The 25666-nt window shown below is 41.2% G+C and overlaps 2 protein-coding genes across 3 annotated transcripts; both read right to left on the reverse strand.

Annotated features, from left to right (window-relative positions):
* Positions 1-724: 724 nt before the first annotated feature.
* gpr156 (G protein-coupled receptor 156) lies at positions 725-12557 on the reverse strand. Of its 2 annotated transcripts, none has more exons than XM_026375752.1 (10): positions 12334-12557; positions 9930-10082; positions 7001-7122; positions 6771-6906; positions 6576-6686; positions 5962-6087; positions 5697-5792; positions 5156-5392; positions 4344-4502; positions 725-3755 (listed from the first exon to the last, which is right to left on the reverse strand). In XM_026375752.1, the coding sequence occupies exons 2-10, from the start codon at positions 10044-10046 to the stop codon at positions 2463-2465; spliced, it is 2397 nt and encodes a 798-aa protein (XP_026231537.1). In that variant the 5' UTR covers positions 10047-10082; positions 12334-12557; the 3' UTR covers positions 725-2462. The 2 variants fall into 2 exon arrangements, with proteins under 2 accessions (XP_026231537.1, XP_026231538.1); XM_026375753.1 differs by lacking the exons at positions 9930-10082; positions 12334-12557 and adding exons at positions 7761-8993; positions 9415-9777 and having other exon boundaries at positions 7001-7103.
* A 3707-nt stretch (positions 12558-16264) lies between these two features.
* Positions 16265-25448, reverse strand: lrrc58b (leucine rich repeat containing 58b). Its single transcript, XM_026375754.1, has 4 exons — positions 24752-25448; positions 20121-20249; positions 19692-19969; positions 16265-19500 (listed from the first exon to the last, which is right to left on the reverse strand). Exons 1-4 carry the CDS (start codon positions 25207-25209, stop codon positions 19307-19309), a joined length of 1059 nt encoding a protein of 352 aa, XP_026231539.1. The 5' UTR covers positions 25210-25448; the 3' UTR covers positions 16265-19306.
* Between the last annotated feature and the right edge of the window lie 218 nt (positions 25449-25666).

Here is a 25666-nt window from a genome sequence, read left to right on the forward strand (position 1 = left end):
GATTTGTATTTATAATAGTGTGTGTGTGTGTGTGTGTGTGTGTGTGTGCATATGTGCACAGTTGTTACTGCAACTCTATCCAGGTGAATTCCACCTTCACAAGTATGAATCTTGTTTAAATTGTCTATTCCTCTCAATATGGGTAGCGTTTTATGTAGGAAAGAAAGCTGTATTATTATTCATATGTTTCTTGCATGGACAATGTTGTAGCTGCATTTAACTGTGCATCCCCATATTAATGAAGATGAATAAAATTAAGGTGAACCTTTATAAATCAGTTTAATGTGAGTTTAATAAAAGCAACTGAAAATGTTTTTCATTTTAGCTGCTGCTTTTCAATTCTGCTTGGTAGTAATGGTGTTATAAATAGTGGTACGCCATTAATAAATGCTTAACAAGTTGTTAATACTACTGACCTTTTTGTACTAATTACGTAGCTAGAGGGTCCACTGAGTTACAGGGATTTTCACAATCTGGAAGCACAAAAAATATTCTTTAATAGATTTTAGCTGATAAACAAAGCATTAAGTAAGTAAGTAAATAATTATTAACCATTAATAAAACCATTAGTTACAACTTGAAAATGGTAGTTGCATTTCTTTGTTGATTGACTTGATGATCTATTAAAACTAATCTTTTTTCATTGTGTAATATATGTTGAATGATGCATTGGACTGAGGTGTATTTGGAGAAAGAAATGTCTTTGTATTATTTTTATTCCACAACTCCTCAATATGCCTCATCCTTATCTTAGACTGAATGCAGGTCACTTATCTTGGCTTAGAAGGAAAGTATTTCCTCCTGCTCAGCGATGCTAGGAGTCAGTCTTTTATGTGGTTTATTTATACTCTCTTATTCTCTGTAACAAAGGGAATTTCTCCCAGGCTGCCCTTCAATTGTTCGTCTGCAGAGCAGAGAGCAGCAACATCTCAAAAACAGGCAGCTGAGCAAGAGTAATGCAGGTCGCTGTTTTCCCTTCATAGCAACACCTCCCCCGGCAAACACACATTTTCCAATTAGAAGAAGAAAAAACAGAAGGACTGAGCAGAGATAGTGACACAGAAAAGGGTATGTCGGGACAGAGAAATATAAAGTAAAAGGGGAGCAGAGTAATGTTTTATCTGTGTTGCAGGGATGTTATAAAAAAGTCAAATCTGTCTTAAGGAGCTATTTTAGTCATGATTAAAGTCACATCACATGGAGGGTGGCAGTTATTCGTGGGAAGGCATGGAGAGGCACATAAAGGTCAGGTTTAGTAATGTGTTTAAAGTCGAGTCAAGGCTGAATTAAAAGCTGGGCAAAGTGGGCAACTGCTGCAGGGCAGCACACAAAAGTGCAATAAAAAGAAAAACTGGGGGAGACTTTTTTTTTTACCAAAATGTCCTGTGTAATTGTCTTTACATGTTACAACAATAACAGATACACTGACATACATCAGACCTACAGCAGGGTGGTATTCAACAGTTTAGAAATACTGGTTGGTTCTGGTATGTCATTTGTTCCTGCTGGAGGAATGTGAGAGAGTGGGGTGGAGTTATTAGGAGATCCTTTTTGCTCCCTTGGTCGCCTTACAGGTTAATCTATACTTGCATCAAGCTCTTGCATAGCTTTAAAAAAAAAGGAGAAGATTAAGAATGAGCATGGTGGTTTGAGCTTCTTATGAAAAACAAAACGAAACAGGGGAAGATTTGAAGATCAAAGGGCAACAGTCTGCTTTCTCTTTCACACACCTGCATTCAGATCCAGACACTTCAGTCAGCTGTGACCTTTGCATACTCTGAATGAATCACAACAATAATACTGAGAAAATAATGAAGTGTATAAAAGTAATAGCTGTGACCTGTTTTCACTAGTTGCTCTGACAGGGTCTCATAAACCAGCTATAGATGGGGAGCATGTGACAACAAATGTGGAGCAATGTACAGACCATTTAGGACATGATTGACAGGATTAAAGCAAAACTCAGGACAACCAAATGCACTTCTGTACACCAACACATGTACTAATAAATAATGGAATAAATATAGCATATGTATAAATGTTAATACTGTGCACATTTGAAGTGGTCTACAAAAAAAAAAAGTTTTCGTTAATCTACTATAAATGCAAGATTTATGTTCAGGTTTGACAGCAGAAACATACAAACAAGGTAATAAGTAATATTAAAAGGAACACAATGTTGTGTGAGCTACAAATGTTTTCACAAATCAAACTACTTAATCATAACTAGTCTTATACGTAAAAGAACCACTCAGTCCAACATGGCAAGATTCAAGAATACCAACCCTCTCTTCATACAGGATGCAAACATGTTGAAAGCTACAGTCAAACATCTCCCATTACATGTGCACGTGAGTTTTATGCACACTTTGAACTTTGTTTAACTTCAAATCAAATTTTCTAAAAACATGAATTCAAGTGGTGGAAACGGATGAACCCGTTAAAGTGCAGTGAAGCTGTGCTCATACAAAGGTGGGTTTGAGGTCTTCTTTAAATACCACAGGATGTGGGGAGCGGTAGAGGCTGCCAAAGCTTTCATACTCGCTGTCTGAGGAGTCTGAGGAGCTGTCTGAGGACAAGAGTGAGCCCCGCTGCAGGCAGGAGTCACAGTAAGGACGATGGTAGTAGCAATAATCCGTTGAGCTGCTAGAGTCTGAGTCCCAGTATCCACAGGAGTCTCGAATGTGTCTCCGGGGCTGCTTCTCATCACCGCCTGCTTTCATGTCAGGTGGAGTTGCGTGATCGTGGTCTGCACAACATTTGTAAGACCTGGAAACACAGCTCTGATATTTTCTAATCACTTTATGCCCTTTTACTTCCTCCTCCTTGTCCTCCTCTAGCTCAAGGCCACTGCTGTGAATCTGGGGGAGGGTACCATCCACAGTGGCCCTATCAGGATGCTCACATGGATTCTGCTGTTCGCAGTTTTCCCTCATTCTTCTACAACCAGTGTAGAAGCAGGGAGGGGTCAAACCTCTTCTAGATGAGTGGAAGGGCGGCCGACGTTTCCTCATTGCATATGGGGAGATGCTAGGGTGGAGAACAGGTGGATGAGGGGTGTGTGGTTTCCTCAGGGACAGGGGGGAGATTGTGGAGTTTTTTAGCTGAGAGGGCGTCCTGGCTGTCTGACCAGGAGATCGAAGTGTGGTCTCTGTGACTGCATCCACACACAGCTCTTGGAGAATCTCCTGCAACTGCTCATTGCTAACAAAACCAGTCAGTCTGGCATTTGGTCCCAGGTGAGATGTTAGTGCACCGTGATTGCCAAATGCATCAACCTGAAATGGGTTTAATCCTTTATGGCATTGTAGGGACGTGACAAAGTTAACTGTCTCCTCTGTTGTCCTGAGTAGTCCAGAGGATGGGAGGGACACACTCTGTTTGAGATCGTCTCCTGCTCTGGACTCAGCTGTGTCTTTGTCTAATAGGGAAGAGACACTGTTCTGATTTTCAGCCGCATACATGTCATCAGCTACAGCAGTGGGGTTTGAGGAGTCTAGAACAGTGGGATGCCCCGAACATGATGTGACAGCAGCAGCAGTGAGATGGGAGGGCGAGAACTGGGATTTAGAGTCTCTCTGAGGTAGAGAAAAATCTGACTGAATCTCTGTGGTCTGAGTGCAGGAGGAGTCGAGGTTGTTGGTAGAAGAGTCCATGTCCAGGTCCTCAGGGGACTGGCTGGTTGACATGAGTCGCAGGAGTTTATCCTTGGCATTGTTCACCTGCTCCTGCAGACTGTCAATCACAGCATTTTTCTAGAAAATTGTACAGAACCACACAAGAAAAAACATGATTTGAGATGCAGAGGAAATAATTTACATCTAAAAATAATTTATACACAGTTTCCTGGATGAAGGGAAAAACAGCGGCGTCACGCATAAAAAGAAAACGGTCAAGATATTGTTAAACAGCCAGAGTCATTTAGATTTATGTTTGCGTTCATTAGGATTATTCAGCCAGGTTCCAGTGCATGTTGTTGTAGATTGATCCCAGACTATTGTGGTCCACCTCCTTGGGTAAGATACTGAAACCCAAACTGCTTCTGTATGTGTGTGTATGTGTGTGTGTGTGGTGTGTGTGTGTGTGCATCACTTGTAAGATGCTTTGGATAAAAGCATGTTCCAAATGATTGAATATAATCCAATGCCTTAATCTACAGTAAATGCTACTGTCAGCATCACAATGTCAATGCCAAACTTGTTTTTGTTAAGTAGGTGATGTAATTAGCTTTTCACAGTATTGTGTTAAAGATAATCTAAATCAGTGAAAACAAATCAAATTGTAAAAAATCTGTATTTCTGCATTGTGATATAATTCAAACCTATCTTCCTAAGATGCAGTACCTCATTAAGGAGTTTTTTCATGGAGCTGTTCTCCCCCACCAGGTAGTGGATCTCGTCCTGGCTGTACACAGACGGCTGGCTCTTACTGGGGCTGCTGAAATACTTGGCCATCTGATTTGGGTTGTTCTGATCCTCTTCAAACTGGCGCCACTGGGTGAGCTGCATGGTGGTGAGTGTGATATGTTTGGGTGTAAAACGTCACACTTAACTGAAACTTGCAGCTATTGATGCCACACACACATCACTTGACATGGAGCCTTTTAACCAGGTGTGATCGTGCACATTGCTCATTATTAAAAAATGTCCTTCCTCTCCTCAGGAGATCATTCCTTCATTGTAACATAAACCCACTGCCAGACGCATGGAGAGTCATCAACCTGTTTTCAACAGCCTACGTAGTTTTGACTCATAAACACCTTCTGTGTGAGTCACACTCCATTCATTGATAGACATGGCGTCCTGACACGCATATGGAAAAGAAAGATAATTTACTAGTTGTGTCAAACCAGAAAGAGAAAGTCATAAACACGTTTGTCATTGAGCTGTCTGTTTATCGTAAAGTGTCAGCTCGAATGTTTTTAATGTTTGTTTCCAGGCGTAGTATCGCTTGATTAGATGACAGCTCTGGCTATAATAAAATCTCCTTCCCTAGTGATTTCTGCATTAAAGGAACTAGTGTCATCACAAGCAACAAGGAGAAGACTGAGTTGTCTTTCCAAGAATAAAAGTATCTTGAACCTTTTTTTTTTATATAGTAGCAGCAGTTTTGTGGATCTTGTACTGTATGTGCATATTGTGGTGTTTTTTCTAACCTGAGGCACAAACAACATGCAGTTAGTAACCAGTGTGCAGATGAAGATGGCTCCAGCCACTGTGCTGTAGACCAGGTTGGGCCAGGATTTAAGGAATATAGACACAGGGACAGCTACAGCCGAGGAGATGGTGACCAAAGTGACAGCGGTTATTATGGTGGGAGACTGGTTGACTGGAGGGTGGCTAACGTTGCTGGTCAGTCCAGCTAGATATGTGCCGTAGAGGAGAAGACCACCCTAAAAAAAAGATGTAGGACAAAGAACAAAGACAAGTTAAAGCAACGCACTGAAATCCATCATTCTGTTGACACTGTGTTTTTTAGTAACAGTCCTCTGATTCAATAAAACCTTATTTGCTGAGGGACTTTAAACAATGACCCTGCTTCAAACATGAAATATTCATACATTGTAATGTCCTACACATTCTTCTGACAAGACATTTATGTTATTTAATGCTGGATTTAAGTCACAGATTTTATTTTACATATTGATTACATTTGAGGAAACCTCTCTTACTAGGACATTCTTTAAGGTTACATACCTTCTGAACAGCAATAACAATAACCCACAGATATGAGTATACAGAGGAACAGGACTCTAGCTGAGACAAAGAGTAGGAGACATCCTTCTCCACCACCTGCATCAGAGGAAATTATTATTACTCTATTTGTTAAAACCTGATTAAATTCAGATGTGACGCTAAAGATGAGGGAGGCTGCCGTGTTGTCAAAGTCTTAAAATCTAGTTTTCTTACAATTTCACGGTTAGTTTTACACTACACCAAGAATTACTCATTAGAACAATACCTTGACAACAGCTCCCACAGATCTCGAACACCTGATGGGATCAGTGAGATTCCACGCAGTGAGAACCAGCATGTCCACCAGGATCAACAGAGCCACCATGCACACCAGCTGGATGTCTCTGATGATCTGAAACACAACATAAAGTCATCAGCAACATCGAAATAAGAGTTTCACCCATACAGTATCTTTCATCACTTTTTTACATTTAATTATTAAAATGTTCCATCTTTATAATTCTTTGTAGAAAATTAAACGGATTGAATTCACACTAAAAGCAAATGACTTTGTCTGTAGCCTCAAATTACTGCTGAAAATGTTACAAAACATTATTTGGCAAATATCCTGATAACTATTAAAGAGAGACATCCTATATGAATGTAATATGTAGTTAATAAGAACATTTTATTTAGGAATTACTGTACATAATACATGTAAACTAAGGTAGATATAAAAGTCAGCAACAAAAAATAAGATGAGTTCAGTGCAGTTTGGCACCAATTAAAACTAAACACAAAATAAACACATCTAAATTAAATATTTAGAACTTAACAAGAATGAACATTTATTATATCTTAATGTGTCCTGGATTGACTCAAATAGTGTGTAGAGCCTACCACTCTCTTGTCAGGCACTCTCTGCGTGAACACTCTGTATAGCCTCCAAGTCTTCCCCAAAATTGGGCCAAACACCAGAGTACTGCCGACACAAAGAGTCCACATCCGAGCCTGAGGAAGTGGGCAGAGCATCATTATCTAGCAATCATTATTCCAACTTTGCATCGGATCATTGATGGTGATGAAGGTGCTTACTTGTAGTACAGCTGTGGATGGTCCACCTTGTGTGTGTGCTCGTTCATCAATGGCAAATAGGAAGGCGCTGCTATATGTTAGAAGGCTTCCAATGAGGGTCAGGACGTTCAGGTTCGGACTAGACATCTTCACTATCCTGATAATGTAACATACACAAAATGACTCTATTCACTTGTGCAAATATATCTACGAGGTTATGTGTGTGGTGATGTATTCACTTTGCACATTACCTGTTGTTTTTGAAGCGCAGGGTGAAGAGGAGGAAGCACAAAGCTAACAGGATGCCACAGGAGAGCAGTGTCCACACCACAGCACTTAGCACAGGGGAAAGTGGTCGCTTTGGGACTGCCGTCTGCCAAACACATACACATACACATACACTTAAAATCACATCTATCTAGTGCTTATTGTTCGCATTTAAACTTAACTTTGATGTAAAAGCAAAAACACTTCATAGGTTTTATCTGAGTAAACAACTTTATTTAGGGCAAACAGAGCACAACACATTACAGCTAACTTTTATATGAAAAGGATAAACAATAAATATAGTTAAAAACATTCAAGCAGATTTCTTGACGGGCAGGATGATGAGAGGGTCAGAGTTCACCCCTCCATGATTACGATGGGGGTTAAAGTAGGGGAAAAGTCTTTCCCCGAATGAGAATCCAGTGAATGAGTAGATATGAGAGGCAGAGTCCGCGTCGTAAAAGGAAACCTGCCCCCACTCCAGATCCACATACACCCCGACCCTCTGGGGTTTCTCGACCAGCGGCACATGGACAGGAGTGCTGGTGAGGGCCCAGTAGCGCTTGTCCTGTCTCATCCCCAGGGTCCAATAGCCTCTTTCAGGGTTTAGCACGCTCCCTCCTTTTCTGTTTACGGATTCAAGCCCAACTCCAACATCCCACTCTGTCTTCCCTTTGACCTGGACCTCAAAGTAGAACCTGCCTGAGGAGAAGCCCTCCCTTCCCAACACGCTAATGCCAGGATAAAACCTCTTGGGGTTGTCAGGGAGGCTCAGCGCTACATCACCATGGAACACCTGTTTCTTGTTTTCAGACAGCACCAGTTTGGGGTGGGCTGTGTCAGGATCCAGAGTTATATCCACAGCACACTGCCGAGCCCTCTGAAATTCAGTCTCACACAGCCTCTTCACCTCAGCCTTTACTGTCTCCTCTAGCTGACATGCTACTTTCCTGACTGCTCTCCTCAGCAGGCCCACATATACGGCAGCTACACAGGTGTCAGGCCAGTCTTTAGTGGCTGGCAGTGTGGAGATTGTTGGAAAGCTCTTGACAAGGTAGAGATCATCTTCGGCACGTAAGAGATGCTCCAGCTCTGAGCGCCTGTGCCTCAGCTTGTCGATGTCCTGTTCTGCCTCCATGATTAGTCCTCTGGCATTGACTTCAACTTGCGTCTGATTTGCACCAATCACATCTAATAACTCAGCCTGGCCTCTCTGTACAAGGCGCATAAGTTTAGTGAAGACTTGCAAACTCTCCTCAGTCTCAATTTCAGTGTTTCCTCTGCTGAGCTCAACGGTTCTATTGATTTTGCTGATATTCTGCTGTCGGCTGTCAATTATTTTTCCCACCTCTTCATTTATCTTTCTAAGCTGGGCTCTCCTGTATCTGCTCTCATCCTCTATAGGTACAGTGTGATGGGCCTTGTGGTCGTTCTTGATGCACATCTGGCAAACGCATGTCTGGTCAGTGCTACAGAACAGATCCAGGAGCTTTACGTGTTTCTGGCACACTCTGTCTTGAATGTTCATCACCGGATTAATCAGATGGTGTTTCTTAAAGGTGCCTAAGACATGATGGGGCTCCAGGTGAGCCTCACAGTAAGAGGCATAACAGTCCAAGCAGGATTTTAGAGCCGTGACTCTTTTTCCAATGCACACATCACATGAAATGTCCCCTTTATGGCCGATAGAGTCGTCCCCAGTACTGGTTTCATCATTTTCATCAACATCTTCAACCATCTTCCTGAACTGAGAAGCAACCTCTGATATAAATGTGTTAACTTTGAGTTCAGGCCTCCTGTAGAACTTCTGCTTACACAAGGGGCACTGAGACACATTTGAATTCTGCCAGTATGTGTTAATGCAGTCTCTGCAAAAGTTGTGCCCACAAGGAGTGGAGACTGGTTGGTTGAACAAATCCAAACAGATGGGACACTGAAGCTGCTCCTTAGACAGCACACTGCCAGCAGAGGCCATATCTGGGAACACATCCAAAGTGAAAAGTAGGTGAGAGTTTATTTACCCCCTGCCCCTTTTATTTTTTTACTTTCCACTATACTATCAGGTTTAGATATGGTTGGGCATGGTGCGCGGTCTACATCCACAAATAGAAACAAATGCATGGTGTTACATTTCAACATAAATATAATATTTTAGCCGACAGTTTTCATCTGATTTGAGTTCAACCAGCTATAGAAAAAATGGATTGTTAAAATAAATAATAAATTAAAGCTGTAAGTTCAATTACAGTCTTGTCGCATAAGCAAACAACAACAAAGCAAACATGTTGCAGCTCACTGTTGTCTTCCCCCTTGGGTGAAGATCATATCTGTACGTTCAGACTGATGCAGGCATAAATTTACATCATAAATTATGAAAGAAATCAAAGAGATAACTCACCTTTTCTATAGCACAGAGGGAAAGGGAGCGTGTTTGTGTTGCCTGACACAGTGTCTCTGCTGCTGTAGTTTCTATTTACAAAGTCGCATTACGTTTTCAAATGCCCACCTCATGTTGCTGGTCTCCATTCGCTCTTCTCTTAAAGGCAAGATGGTACTAAACATAGTTTCACTAGTCCTTCCCCTTTACCTTTTTGGATCTCTACTACTGAACAGACTTCTTATAACGGAATAATCCCACATATCTCTAATGTCCATTTGAAAACATGTAACTATGACTTCATTTACCAAAATTCCCCAACAGCACCAGTAGAGAAATATAATTTGTGCTTATGTATGTAAACAATATGTGTGTGTGTGTGTGTGTGTGTGTGTGTGTGTGTGTGTGTGTGTGTGTGTGTGTGTGTGTGTGTGTGTGTGTGTGTGTGTGTGTGTGCATGCACTGCATTTTTACACCTCAGATATAGCTTGAGCACTATATTTATGTTACATGTGTTTATGTGGATGTGAGGTTACCGTGCTGAGACTGCATAGTCTCTGCAGAACGTCCAGACCCTCCCGCCTGTTGACTCCTGAGTGGATGAAGCAAAGTGGTGAATCACAGTGGGAGCTGCAGTTCAGCTCAGGCTCCATGACTGACCCCAGTCGGTCCACTTTTAGACACACATCCTGAGGTGTAAACAGATAATATGACATGCATGATGAAATTAAACATGTAAACACAGCAATTGAGAAAGCCTCTTAAAAGCTTTTAATCCAGTCTGCTTATAACACTGCACCTATATATCTCAATAATGAGAATACCCACTAAACTGTAAACACAAGGCACTGGAGACCAGCAAAACACACTTTCTGTAAAGTCCTGGTTCTGTCTCCAGGCCTATAATTCACTGTACAGCTGTAAAACTCTTTGCCACCACAGTGTGGTGCTCTCCCAGAAACCTCTGAGAGAATAAAGACTCACAGATGCAATTTTGTACTGCAATGACCAATAAAGGATGACGCCAGAGGCACAATTAAACCCAACTGAGGTTAAAATGAAATTAAGGTCACATTAAGAATGCAGCAATGAAGTTAAAGTTAATTATTTCCCACCACAAAACAAATTGAGAAGCCAGTTCTCAGCGTGTGTAAGAGGAAACTTTCCAACAAGCTCTACACAATCACGCAGGCGAGCCAGCCAACACAGGATCACACTGTACCGCAACACAACACAAAGGGCCGAGAAGGACGAGGAGTAACACTGCAAGAGTTGTCATTTACAGTTTCAGTGAAGATCGCACAATCCGTTAACAGCCTGGTTCTCTAAGACACCAGAGACTGATGTAAACTTTGGCAAGTCTCACAAAACAACTGTTTGTCACTCTTTGCACAGACGTTTTTATGAGGCTACCTGTGCTGCACTGACATGTTGTAGATTTAATTAGGCAGCATGGAATCACCCGATACCATGATTTGAGCTGTAACTAGTGCAGACTGAGAGTGTGATCACTGTAAACACTGAAATGACTCAGCTGCATGTTGTTGAGACTATGGTGGACCACTTGTATTGATACATAAAGCAGACAGGTGAGTGTTAATGTGAGTATCATTGCGTGTCTCATCATTGTCTGTAGAATGACTAAGATAACCTGAAGGAGTCTGGTATAGTGGATCATAGGATCCATCTGAAACTTATATTTAGCGACAGTGAAGTCTTCTAACCGAAAATTATTAAATGAAACTCATGGTAACCTATTTCCAAAAACGTCTGGCGTTAACAGAACAATGAAACCCGGAGCAGCATATCTGGGAAATGTCTGGGTTCCTGTTCATGTCCTTTTGTCACTTTCCAAGTTTAGATACAGCTCTGCTGCTTCCTGCAGGAAAAGCTGAGGCATTTCCGCCAGGATTTGAAAGTTCTGCCTTCATCAGGTCTCAACGTCGCCCTGTAGAGGTCCACAACAAAGGGTCAACAAAGGCTGGCCAGCATCCAGTGCGGGGGTCACCGTGTGAGCAGAAAGACGCGGCCTCATCCCCTGGCTGAGTTAGGTTTTATAGACATGTTTTGACAGTTCAGAATAGGAGTGTCTTTTGAAGTCCTGAAGGCTAAACCGCAACTAATACCTGAGCTACCTGTGGCCTTGAACGTTTTACTTAAATGTAGGGCGGGCCGTGGATGGTGTGCAGCTTAGCTTTCACTTGTTCCTTTACCTCTCTTAGCAGTTTTTCTTTCATTTACTCAACTTTCAGGACTATTTTAAGGATTTCTGACTCGCTCAGAGAGACAGGAGAGAGTTTTAGATCACTATAACCATGAAAACCTTTAATTAAAACGGAGTTAAACCCATTTATTGTCCTGTCAATCTCTCGGTTTCTCCTTTAAGATTAGAGTGTGACCACAGGCGATGCCACATATAAAGAGGTTCAGAGGCCAAAACTGAAACATTCCTCCTCCAGCAGTAATCCGTTTATAGGTTTATTCTTTGATCTGAGTTTGAATTCAATTACTGGCACTGAAAACTCGCCTGGGGCCTGACACACGTCATTTCTGGGCGCACGGTGCATTTTACAGCCAGGTTAAACTAATTTCTCACCTACATATCAACATTTCACCAAGATATGTTTCTGAGTTCAGGTGAGCAGCCCTGCCACTCTTTTATCCACTTGAAGCAAAATAAATAAATATAACTTATCAGAAAAACAGACACATATACATATCTGTATAGAAGAATAGTTTATTTGTGAATAACCAGTGTTATGGAGGTTTAAAATAGTTAATTTAAACGATTGTATTTGGCTTAAGAGCTGCGTAAAAACGTGCTCAGTCACTTCAGCTGCAATTAGCTCAAGGCGAAGTATCCCAGTTGCCATTACAACAACAATCATTATTATTATAATTAGCTAAATACACCCCAAAGGAAGTGTTTAAAGAGCAAACCTCGGTCTCCAAAGCGCACGGATCCCATCACCTCGTCCCACTCCAGGCTCCATCGCGCAAGACTCGCTTTGATATAAATAGAAAATAAATGACTCAGTAATATGCTGTGTATCATAGCTGCAGAGGTCCCATGGATGCACACTGGAAATGAATGTCACACATCGATATATCCATCAAACTGTGCGTCCACAGCGCGATAAGATCCTGTCACTCGGAGGAATAAGTTCCCCAGACTGCGAGAGTTGTCATTTGAGCGCGGAAGGAAGGAGGCGTGAGTCAGTGAGGGGAGGTGTGTGTGTGTGTGTGTGTGTGTGCTCTCTCTCTTTCTTTTTTATGCTTTCCAGCTCCAATTGCCCCACTAAGTGGGTTTCAGAGTGTGATGTGACCCATGTGGAGCAGGAGAATCGTAACCGGGGGATGTGTGCGCAGCGTGTTGCGCGGCTCCCCGGGGACTGGGTGGCACATGGGACAGGGCGGTACACTCGGTGTTCACAGAGCAAATAAATACGCTGAATAACAGCACTTGTTTGAATGGAAATACACATACACATCATCTCTGTGTTGTTTTTTCAACAGCAAAGCTTCAGTTTCAGCACGGAAACAGATCATAGGAAAAAAAAAAAAAGCTTCTATCTCTCAGTGTAATGTCTGAGTGCAGAGAGCGACCAGAGATATGTCTGCATTTGTTCCGCCAGCCATCAGAGGCATGAAGGTGTTATTAAGATGTCACAGAGATTTACAGTGTGAGCCTACACACAGGGTCATTCCTGATGAGGGAGTGTCACCACTGCTGGGAAACAGAGACACATGCACAGATACTTGTTGCAGAGATGATCACTGGATTTTCAATTTACAGTATTTTAAAGTGAATTGTGTGAAAATCGAAAGTGGTACATGTTGATTTCATAAACAGGAAAGTTGCCTTGCTGTCACTATTGGAAAAGTGAAACCAGCACAAAGTGGTGTAGTGATGAAGTGACTTTATTTTGCAGGATCTCGCCGTGTTTTTTAAAATGATGTTATTAGAATAGAAGAATAGAAACTAAAGCATTTAGGCTGGTTTTGTCACCAGGTCAAGTCTTAACATTGAATATTTAATTTTCTATTTAAAATCGAGTTACTTGCACATTTATATGTTTTCATGTAGGCAAACTGCTGTGACACTGCTAAAGTCCAGAGAGTTGGCTGTAAATTTACAAGATACTTGGGCAAACACGTCCCTACAATTTAACACTGACATGTCAGAAAGGACAATTGGGTGTTCATTAATAGCATGACAATATGATTTATTTGTTAGCTTTGCTAAGGAAACTCTGACTATTCCAATAATGTTTTAGGTCAAAAGTCACCAGAAACAACCATACTGAATAAATCATATATCAACATATCAAAGATGAAAAATTCTGAGACACAGAAATAGTCAACTCTAGCAGAAAGCGGGACACGAAGCTGTAAAGTTACCATTTTTACTTGTGACTTAACATCAACTAACATTACATTAGCGCCACACTGGACTCTGTTACATCTAAAGTGTGGCAATCACTCTCAGGTTTCCCTCAAGATCAAGTTCAACACAGACTGCACCGGTGGCAGGTGGACTGCACTGACGCTCACATTACTGTGTGCCTGAATATTTCATAAAGGGACACGAGGCTGTTACTCAAAAAGCAGGAGTCAAAGCGGAAAAGCACACAGGGAGGGTGAGCTGGATGAAACGGGACACCCGCCGTTCTACTGAGGTTACCAGGGATCAATTCTAACATTAAGCCGTTATAATTACAAAATACAGGTGTCACTTACAGTCTGTTTTTCTGCACCACCATATTGTGTGCATGCACCAGTTGGAAGTCCACCAAACAAAACAAATAACAAGCAAGGTTTTAAAGCCAGCGACACGCAATTTCCTGTTGAACCACTCCTGACAGGCAGCACCACTGTTTCCTGACATGGAAGCATCTGCGGCTGTGATCCACAGCGCCAGAGAGTCCCACCATTCTCTGCTGATTGAGACTATGTGGGTGGAAATACATTGTTCTGTGTGTGAAACATCACCAACCCCTTCCAGCCCTGCGCTATCATTGCCAGAGCCTGGACGCTCCCCTGTGACATGCCCAGGTTTGCCCACTAACATACCCACAGACTAATCCCTGTGTGGAACACTGCAGCTCCTGCTGGCTGTGTTGCCATGGACCTGGATTAGCAGAACTGGATCAAAGCTCCCCAGCAGGTTCCAGTCTTGGTTTAACTACTGACTGACAGACCTATGATAAATGTAGGGGCAAAGCATGCTTCTCTGTGTGTATGTATCATACAGTTTTTAGTTTATAGCATATAAACACAAGATTTATTTCAACTAATTTAGGTTGTCATAGCAATTATTACTAATAATGTGACAGTAGTATAATGATGACTTCATTTATTAATTACATTTCAATCACATCTTACCAAAATTACACCTAGTTGAAGGCAAATAAGTCCAAATACTAGTTAATCTGATATTTTGATGCCATAAAGCTGTTAGTTTGTGGTTTCCTTCTCTTTGTAGGCGGGCTGTGCAGATGAATGAGAAAGTGAATAATGTGGGAGCAAGTTTGAGACGGTAGAAGTAGAAAAAAACAAAAACATTTCAAGTTATTCACCATAGCAGGTAAACGTGGTTAAGGAACAGCAGATAAATATTTAAATACTTTTTACTTTACTTTTCTTTGCCGTCTCACCACTCACCTCAACTTTCTACTTGGAAGATTAACGGTGTAATTTTGGAGACAAGGTTTGATTGTTGCGGAGGTACAGTATCTGCAGTGTGTGGCTGGCGTGTGTAGCAGCTCAGCTGAGTGTAAATTTGAAACTTGTCATGTGTTATGTCTGGCATGTATATGCACACTGGCTATACTGTGAGCTGATTTGGGCTGGTATGCCTCTGACTGAAGGCAATAAGAGGATTAGAGGATCAAACAACCTTTATGTCAAAGCACCTTGCTCTTTGATCCACTGATCACCTAGGACACTGTTATGTATTGTTAACAGTTACTGGAGAATGTGACCAATCCAATAAAGCAACTAAAAGATAATAGTGTATGGATTTAAACCTCAAATACAGAAACAGCTAATCATAGAAATAGGACCTTGATTAACCACAGACAGTATCTCCCTTTTCTGAGACTAGACCAAATTCAGAATTCACCATTTCTTTTCTGACTTTGAGTCTAACCTCAACTAAAGATGATTTGTCTCTCGAGTGTTGGTAACAGCTGCTCTACAGTTGCCAGTCACAACCCGTTGCATTCAGTTTATCGTGGTAGCATCTCAGGTTGCATTGGTTCCAGCATCTTTGTGTCTAACACGTGTCCACGCGCATCTGCACATAAACCTTGGATGTAACATTATTCCATGCAACGTGCTGGAGTGTTTCCTAGGTGACTGCTGCTGGTACAAGGGTCCCGTGGGCACATGTTTGATAGAGTGGTAAAAAAAAAGACAATAAGGGAGAAAAGATACACTGCAAAAACACAGGACCCCAGCTGAGACTTGGTCAAAGACCATTCACAACAAACAAAATATGTGAAACTCATCATTGAAAGCATCATTCTTTCCAGCCAGACTGAATAAAAACAGCGAGGTGAAAAGAAATTGAATGAGACACTTAGAGAGGAACAGAAACTGTGAAAGGAGGCGAGAGAAGAGAAACAAAGTAGTTGGTGGCTCTTGGCGGTTGACGTTGAGGGATTAGCAGACTGTGTGAGGCAGAATGCGCTCGCCTTGGCATCTCTTGGTTCAGTGTTAAAGAAAAGATCACTCAGTATTCAGCATCGAGAATGAACTCACCTTCATATGCAAATGAAACCTGGACACATTCAAACTTTATAATGGTTGGATTGGTTCATGTAAACACACACACACACACCTACATACACACACGCTTCAAACTCTCCAGCAGCAGTACAGTATTCACATCAGTCATTTCAGCAGAACAGAATAAGAACAATATTTCTTCTATGTATACATATACACTCACAACATAATCAAACAACAATGAAAACAAAGATATTACAATCAGTCTTTATTGTAAGATATATTATACAATCTAAGTATGCTATCTGAATGGGGTTAAAAGAGCATACAATTAATAATATCTTAATATTACTTATATCGCTCACCTCATTTGCTACTCTGGGGACAATGCATCCAGCCTCCTCTTCTCAAACCATCCTACAATCTTTTCCTCTTGATTCCACCCCCTCTACTCTCCTTAAAAACAACTGCATCTTTACTAACCCCAGATATTAACACATCACAACAGGCACCTTTCCCACCTCATTTAAACAGGCCCAAATCACCCCACTCCGTACAAAAACAACTCCTGACCTCTCCCTTCTGGAGAATTACAGGCCTGTCTCTCTTCTTCCATTCCTGACCAAGACCCTTGACGAGCGGTCTTCAATCCACTGACTGACTTCCTTTCTAAGAACGACCTCCTTGAAGTCAACCATTCCATCTTCAAGAGTGGTCACTCCACAGAAACTGCACACCTGAAGATCCGGAGCTTCGGCTCAATCTTCTGTCTTAATTCTACTTTATCCATCTGCAGCCTTTGAGACAGTCAACCACCAGATCCTCCTTTCTACACTTTCTAATTTGGGCATCACTGGAACAGCTCTGGCCTGGCCTAAGTCTTAATTGTCGTACCATCAAGGTATCTCGGCAGGGGCAGGTTTCTTACTCTCACTGCCTTTCCACTGGTGTGCTACAGGGCTCAGTTCTTGGTCCACTACTTTTTTCCATCTATACTACATCTCTAGGTTTCATCATCCAGCAAGCCTCGCCGGCATCACTGCCTGGATAAGAGAAGCATCTTCAGCTCAACCTCTCCAAGACAGAAGTTCTTGTCTTTCCAGAAACCTGGAGGTGATCATTGATAATCAACTTTTACTGACCACATCTCCTCTGTTTTGTCTCCTGCCGATTTGTCCTTTTCAACATCAGAAAAATCAGATCCTACCGTTCTGACTATACAACACAATTAATTGTGTCATATCTCGACTTGACTACTGAAATGTCATACTGATGGGGTTACCATCCTGCACCATCAAACCCCTCCAGATGATCCGAAATGCAGCAGCACCTCTCATTTTTGATCAGCCAAAAAGGACACACATTACACCACTCTGCAAACAAATTATTACAGGCAAAACTTTTCAGCTCTGTGGTTCCAAGATGGTGGAAAGACTTATCCATCTTTTCACGCTCAGCTGCCTCACTCTCAACTTTCAAAAACTTGCCGAAAACAGTATCGGATCTTTTTTTGCAATTAAATTTTTCTCTACACTAAAAAGTAAATCTTGCACTTATTCCCCATTAAACTGAAACATCATTCCAGAGCACTTTACAGTCCATCTCCTTATCTTAGATATTTGCTTGCTTTGTATCTCACTTGTAAGTTGTTTTGGATAAAAGCATCTGCCAAATAACTAAATGTAAATGTAATATTTTTTCAGATTTCTGTGCCATCTATTCTACAGCTCATTTAAATATATATAGTGTTTAACATCAATAAAAGGATTTATATAAAAGCTGTTCCTTTTGTTATATAAAGGTCACTTATTCTCTTTAGTGTGGTTAAACTGGTGAGTGCAAAAATTATTTAAATTGTTTCACTGTTAAAAGTCACATTTAGAAAGGCACTTAGTAAATGTTCTAGTGTACAGGCCACTGTAGCACAGAGGAGCGCGCTTCTATTTTCTAAACATTAAGCTCTAATGTGAAACCAGGAGGAGCCTCTCCTCCTCACTAATTGCCACAAAAATAATAAAGTCCCCAGTTCTGCATAGGCAGGTCAAAGCAGAGATGTAACCAAGAGCAGAAACACTATCATCTCTGTAAAGAAATGAAAGAAATTCTGTCTCAGAATCAAACAATTCAGAAAATAACTATCTCTATACCCATACACATCTATACTACATACTTATGCTCAGAGAAAGTCATTGAACATAAACGGGTTGCCACTGTGTTTTGTTGAATAGCTATTGTTTCTGTGCTAACACTGTGAATGGTTTTCCCTGGTCCACCCCACATCCACTTCCTGTGAGTGAGCCTGGACAAGCATTCTTCCACATACACACGTAACTCTTGTTCTGGTTTCATTAAAAAAAAACAAACAAAAAAAAAAAAACAAAAAACAAACTGTGCCACCATGGCAGTTTTCATGGCTGGTGTGCAATAAAGTGTTGATGAAAAATAAAACAACAACAGATATACCTTGATCTTTTAACAATGTGCCGGTTAGCCTAGCTCCACCACACACGGTGTAAATAAAGGCATCTCACACATTATACTTATTGAGTACAGAGTAAAACTAGTTTCAGTTTCTGATGACATACTTAAAAAACCCTTTTATCAAAGCGGCTTTGATGCTCACTTGTTTAAAGAACTAGAAATGAATGAATGAGCTTGGTATGCATTTTCAGTAGTTGGACAAAAAAAACAAAATTTATATCCAACTTTTTAGAAAATACGGAGTAATGAAGTGCAGCTACTAAAAAGCACCAAGTTTTGTATCAAAGATAAACTGTGCCATCCTAGAATGTAGAAGTATTCTGTTGCTTTTCAGTCTTTAGTCCAAAAGAAGAGTTTTACTGCCCTCCTATGCTCGACCATGAGACCAGCAGTTTTATAGAGTCATGACTCACAGGCTGGATTTGCAGATTCGCATGGCTACATGGGAAATAAGAGGTTCCCTTTACTCATTATGTAAACTAACATATGATAAGATGGAACAAATTCCTTAAAATCCATAAAGTGTGAGTTGACATGTTTTAAGGGCCACTCTCTCACAGTGTGTGTTTTTGAGTGGCTTGTGTAAAACAGTATTTTTGTGTGTTTTGCGTTAGAGAGTGAGATAAGTCTGACAGCCAAGTTTATGTCAGCATGACATGGCTGGGCTTGGCCAGTGGATTAGAGATTCCTTGATGTCGCACTACCCCAGCAGCACCCTCTGCAGTCGGTCGGCGGGCACACTGCTCTCGTCCTCTGACTCTGCATCACTCTGGGGGTTGGAGTTGCAGGGTGAGGTGCACTCTGGGGAGCACAGGTAGTGCATGAGGGGCAGCCGGTACTTCCCACAGAAGTCCACAAATTTGATCTGACGCACACACGAATCAAAGTAGACACCTAGATAATGTTCAGAGCGACAAGAACAACAAAGGAGTGTTCAGGTGGCAGACCAGGGTGTGCGTATTCAATAACAATCATTAGCTCACATTTATGCTACAATTCTTTATTTTATTTTATTTTTTTATTTAAACACAATGTTCACTAATATTTGTCTTGCTTGTAAATCTCTAGACATAATAGTGTCTTACCAGCACACTTAGGGTTAGGGCATTTGCTGGCGAGATCCAGGTAACGCAGCAGATTTGAGGGCAGGTCACTGGGGAAGTATGGGATATTTCGGCTTTTAATTGTACGTCCTGCCAACTCTAGCAGTGAGGGGGGGTCATAGGTCATCTCCTTAACGAAGCGCACAACCAGTGGGTTACCTCGGAGACTGAGCTCCTGCAGGTGCACCAAACTAAGGATCTCCCTTGGTAGGTAGGTGAGCAAATTGTTGTGAAGACTTAAAGATCGGAGTGAGTGAAGCCTGAAAAACACAGAGACAGGAACTGTGTTAATATACAGAATAAGACTACAAGAATGAGCACGAGTCAATTGTGATCACAATCCAAGTTTTTGTATGATGTGAGGATACAACAGGTAAAGCCAGTAAAAGAGTTGTGAAGAGCTGCAGTTACCTGGTGAGTTGAGGTGGGACACTTTGGATGCGGTTGTCACACAGGACCAGGTAGGTGAGGTAGGGCAGGTTAGCCACTTCAGGAGGAATGGCTGAGATGAGGTTTCCACCCAGATACAATAGCTCCAAACTAACAATAAAATACAGTGAGGGGGTTAAATCTAATAAACACATACGTTTAGAAAGTACTGAATAATATTCACATTACATTTAGGTTTGTTTTAATTCTAAATTATGTTTGTTCAGGGCTTCACAGACTATTTGTGTCTAATGTTCTAATAATTTTGCATCCAAGCAGGTTCTTTTTTACTCCCAGTAAAAATGCATGCTACCACTAGAGGGACCTAGTGTCATGCTCAAGAGTTTGTGTGGGTATGCTTGCCTTTCCATGTGTCTACATTTTTTTCATTTAACAAACCTCATAAAGACAAGACAAAAATAAACCAACAAGAAACAAGAAATCTAAAATAACGTCAGTTCATCACATTTTTGTTCTGCACACACATTTATACATCACCCAATCTCAGTAAAGTGCAAACTAGACTGTATGTGTAATGACCTGAAATCACTGCATTTCATTTTTGCAGACAACAAAACAGATTTTCATGATTACTCCATTAAAAAGGACCCTGGTAGGTTAAATGGAGGCATGCATTACATTTGGGTTGAGTGGCTGGGGGTTAGTAATTGGGAGTGAAACACAGGGAAAGAGCAATGGATGGCTGGTCAGTGAAAGTGAGCTGTCAGGCCATCTGCCGGCTAGAACTGATGACACAGCAACTATGGGACAGGAAGCCATTATACTGTCCTTGGTGGCTGAGCACTGAGCAAACCCCCAGTGTGATGGGACTGGAGACATTCAGGGTCCCCTCACTGCCCTCACCAACACAGTGACACAAATCAGCAACCTTTTTTTTTTTTTTTTAAATTGATATCATATATTAACACCAGCTCATGGATTCTATGTACACTTAACTTTACCACTTACCAATTAAAAAAAAAACTACTGAATGACATGACGACGCCTGTGGAACCGCAGACTTATGTAACTGACGTGGGAATCACTGTGCACACAACATCTGTTTTCTCATGTTATTCAACAGCTACAGTTTTAAAAGGAATTAAGGGAAAGCAACTGTTAATAAAGAGCGTAATTATGGCTCTTTCATAAAGTAAGCTTCACTTCCTGCTTCTTCAGTGTTTCAGCATACTAGAGGGATTAAAATTAGTAACCGTCTTTCATAGCTCCTCCCAGCAGTCCCACATAAATGTAGTATTCTGAACAGATGTTGGAGTCGAACTACAATTTTATCACAATTTGAGGTGGCACTTTCTGTCTACACAACATCATCATTACATATTACCATGTGCAGAGCCAGTAGGTAGTCTAACCCATCACTGTAGCATCCTAATGAAAGACTTTCATTTAGTCTCACTTTCAACATCATGCAAGTAAAGTCCAAAGTTCCTTTAAGACATGCACTGGAACCCTGAACATATCTAGACATTACCCAGGTGTGCTGCGTGTGAGAATGCAAATATCTGAGTCAGATGGCCTGTAGATTACCCAGACTTTATTCTGCAAGTCCTCAGTACAAAGTCCAGGTAATGTTGGAATGTGATCTCCACTGTGTCATGTCATGCCTCATGCACGGTCTTCACAAGATACTCAATAAGCAAAAAATTCTATTACTCTTATTTGACTTACATCCAATATACAGCAGTGCTGAGATTATCTTTACTCATCTAGGACTTGTGTCTAAAGCGAACTTTTCATACAGTCCATTTATCTTAATCTGTTTTATAAACACCCCTCTGGAACACCAAGGTCAGAGTCCAAATGTAAATCTATTTCAGAATTTGGAAAATCAACATAGTATTAGTTGCCATGCAACTTAACATAACCTTTATAGTTTGCAAATAGGAACAGATAAACCCTACTGTGTCCAGACAGTTGTTACTAACTTAACATGCTGATTAAGAATGAGTCAATATGTATGCCATCAATTACTTTATGACCTTTAATCATAATTAAATTTGTTTGTCAAATGTTTTTGTGCCAATACCTGACCATGCCCAAAAAGAAAATATGTGAGCTCTGCAACAACTCAAGATGTCATCAGGTTTATGAGCTTGGCGACGTCTGATTAAAGGTTAAGTGGCCCTATTCATCCTTTAACTCTCATCATCTAATCAGACACACTGTGTGTTTGGATGTATGCGTTATAAAATGAAGAGGGTTAGACGTTTGATCTTTGGCCTAACACTGAGCCATTGAGACGTCTACTGTTAAACTCATGTCTCATAGCTGGCCTCAATTCTTTACAGAGGATAGCTGCAATCTTATCTTTAAAACCACTCCAAGTTAGTCATTGAAACAGCTTAAGACAATTATCTAGCACATTCTAGGAATCATTATGTTTACAGGATTAAAGCTGAAACGAATATTATGCATTTTTGTTGGCTGGATAAATAAAAGAGCCAAAGTCCTCAGACCCCTGGTAAACATCAGGTTAATTGGGACTACAGTACTACTACAGTACCTTTTTTGACACAAATGATAAAAAAAGAGACTAAAGGTAGATGCAGCATACAGATAAGGCAACACAAAGGTTCACTGTGGCAAATGCAAACCAAGAAAGCACAAATCATTTTGAAATGTCAGGATGAACTTGTTTCTGTTGAGGTTTGGCTGCAGGCCCGCACGCTCACTGAGATAACACAGAATAAATCCATGCTTAGTAAGGGCACTTTTACTTAGACTTGTTACAGTTCCAACTACATCACTGTTAGTGTATTTGCTGTTGGCTGCGGCACATAATTATTTTTGTTGTGCAGATTACTTTCTCAATGATTTGATTAATCACTTGGTACAGTATCAAAAACCTGAAGGGTTGTCAGGGTCGTCAGCCAGTCCAAAAACCAATATATATTAAATTCAACAGGTCTGCAACTAACAATTGCTTTAGGGAAGCAGCTAAATTTATTATATCACTGATAAATCTTTTGATTACTGTATTGATTTATTGCTTGCTCTATAAAGTTAAAAAAAATAAAATCCATATGCTTCTTAGTGTCCTACATAACATCTTCAGATTTCTTGTTTTAAATGTCCCAAACCTAAAGATATTAAATTTACAATTACATAAAACACTGAAAGAAAGCTAATAAACACATTCGTCATAGTGGAATTAGAAAACATCTTACATTTGCCGTGCCAAAAGGTGACTGATGGCATACCACTTCTGTTTCAGTGGTATATGGTAATTCTCTAGTGGTGTAGGGGTATTTCCCACCAAAGTATATTATTTTCTATGGTTAGATACTGCCTAAAGGTGATATGCCACCCCTGTGGCTCAACAGAAATGAATAACAGAACTGAGCTTAGCTAAAATGTTTGCCTAGCCATCATAGAAATATTAAGCTTCCAGGCCAAACTGTTATATTACCAGTGTTTTGGCATGTCCAATGTATTTGTGCAATGGGGTCATACACTGAATAGCATGGCACCACATGACCTGACCAGTCATTAGTTTGCAGTGTGTCACCTTTTGGTATCATGCCTCGGATTATACACTGTCCATCCAAAACAAAAAGTCACCATCTGGATTTAACTAAGCAAATAGGTAAGTGCTTCCAATCGGATAAGTACTGCATGGATGATTCTTTTTCAGCTTTTTTCAGCTATTTAACCCTAACTGATGCAGTGAGAAGCCTCTCCATTCTTAAACTACCATGTCGGAAGACACATCCTGTGGTTGTGAAGAAGATGTTGATCTGGGTCAACTTATTGGCATGCACCAAGCAAAGAAAACATCTAAAGAGACTGCACCAGAGCAATGGAATTGATGCATTCATCATGCCTACTGCCTACTGTACAAACATGTGGGGGCAATGCAATGATCTGGGGCTGCTGTAGTTGGTCAGGTCTAGGTTCAGCCATGTTATGTGTCCAAAGAATGAGGTCAGCTGACTACCTGAACATACTGAATGACCTGGTTTTTCATCAATGAGTTTTTTTCCCCTGATGTCACGGGCATATTCCAAGATGATAATGGCAGGATTCATCAGGCTTAAATTGTGAAAGAGCGGTTCAGGGAGCATGACACATCATTTTTACACATGGATTGGCCACTACAGAGTCCAGACCTTAACCCCATTGAGAACCTTTGGGATGTGCTGATGAGGAGTTCGCACAGCAGTCGGACTCTCTCATCAATACAAGATCTTGAATAACTTTTTGTCAGTATCAATACATATTTACTTAATTTACAGATTTAGTTTTTGCCATGTCAGAAAGTTCACTTCCCTCTGATCGGGTCTGTTCAAAGTAACCATAGCAACACCAAACTGATTATCGTTATGACGGTAAATGTTATTATTATTATTATTAACATAAACTAATAATTAAATAAACCGAGGAAAGGCAGGAGACACGTCGTCTATTAACTTTACTGTGCTTCCTCGGTACATGTGGTTGTGGAACACCATTAACGCTGAATTGGACTGCACACATGCTAATGTTAGCTAAAAAGAGTTCACTTCATTGGAGCGTTAGCAAGGCTAACGCTGCTGCTACTTTATCTGATGGTGCTAACAGTGTTATTAGCTAAATGTTGTCGTTATACCAACCTGACTAGACTTTCTATCTCCGCAGGTATACTTTTCAGTCTGTTTCCTCCGAGTGAAAGCGACTGCAGCCGCAGCAGTTTCATACACTGAAGCGGAATCTCCTGAAATCGGTTCCCACTAAAGTTCAACACCTCCAGCTGCAGAGAGCCAAACTCCTTGGGCAGGGAGAACTCATCCAGGCGGTTGTTCTTGGCTATCAGCGTCCTCAGCCTGGTCAGACGCGTTATGCCCTCACAGATGGTCGTCAGTCCGTTGTTGCTGATGTCCAGAAACTCGAGGTTGTAGAAGAGGCTTACCGACGAGGACAGCGAGGCGAGTCGGTTGTAGTTCAGGTAGAGCTGTTTGGTGTCCCTTTTCCTCTCGTTGCTGATACTGTCAACGTTGAAAGTGCTCAAACTCAAACGCGAGTAGTCGAGCACGCCGTCGCCCACCGCCGCTGCTCCTTCGTGAGTCTCCATTTTGGCAATTTTAGCGTCAATTTAAACTCCTTGCAAAAGTTTTGGCAGGAGCCAGGATGAGCCGCGGGTTAACTCCAGTATCTCTCTACTTTCAGCATGGACGACAGAAATATTGCTTTACACTCGCCTGCAGCATCAAATCGCATCTCCAGTGAAAATCTAGGTCACTGATTTAAAGAAGATGCTGTTCGTAACCATGCTGAAGTCCTCTGAATGCTGTGCAGCTGACCTGCACACGATCCTTCTTTACAGGCAATGTCTGCTCAGGCAGTCCCCGATTGGCTAATTCTTGTGATAACCCCGCCCACCACTGCGCTCATTGGCTACTCGACCTCTCTGTCACATTACAACATTTTAATTAAAGCATGTTACCACGTTTATTGTCCAGTTTATTGTCGTTTTTACAGCGGAACACGTCCACGTCACGACGCGCAGTTGCAGCGATTAAGTTTTTAAG

The sequence above is a fragment of the Anabas testudineus genome, chromosome 21, assembly GCF_900324465.2.
Source record: "Anabas testudineus chromosome 21, fAnaTes1.2, whole genome shotgun sequence".
NCBI lineage: Eukaryota > Metazoa > Chordata > Actinopteri > Anabantiformes > Anabantidae > Anabas > Anabas testudineus.

Excerpts from the sequence above, each read along its gene's own strand:
- lrrc58b (XM_026375754.1), bottom strand. The coding sequence starts at position 25,209 with ATGGAGACTCACGAAGGAGCAGCGGCGGTGGGCGACGGCGTGCTCGAC. Across the intron at positions 20,250-24,751 it reads GAGATAGAAAGTCTAGTCAG|TTTGGAGCTATTGTATCTGG; the intron begins GTTGGTATAACG and ends TTTTATTGTTAG. Across the intron at positions 19,501-19,691 it reads CCCTAACCCTAAGTGTGCTG|GTGTCTACTTTGATTCGTGT; the intron begins GTAAGACACTAT and ends AACATTATCTAG.
- gpr156 (XM_026375753.1), bottom strand. The coding sequence starts at position 8,991 with ATGGCCTCTGCTGGCAGTGTGCTGTCTAAGGAGCAGCTTCAGTGTCCC. Across the intron at positions 6,088-6,575 it reads GAGTGCCTGACAAGAGAGTG|ATCATCAGAGACATCCAGCT; the intron begins GTAGGCTCTACA and ends GTTGTGTTTCAG. Across the intron at positions 3,756-4,343 it reads TGAAAAAACTCCTTAATGAG|AAAAATGCTGTGATTGACAG; the intron begins GTACTGCATCTT and ends ACAATTTTCTAG.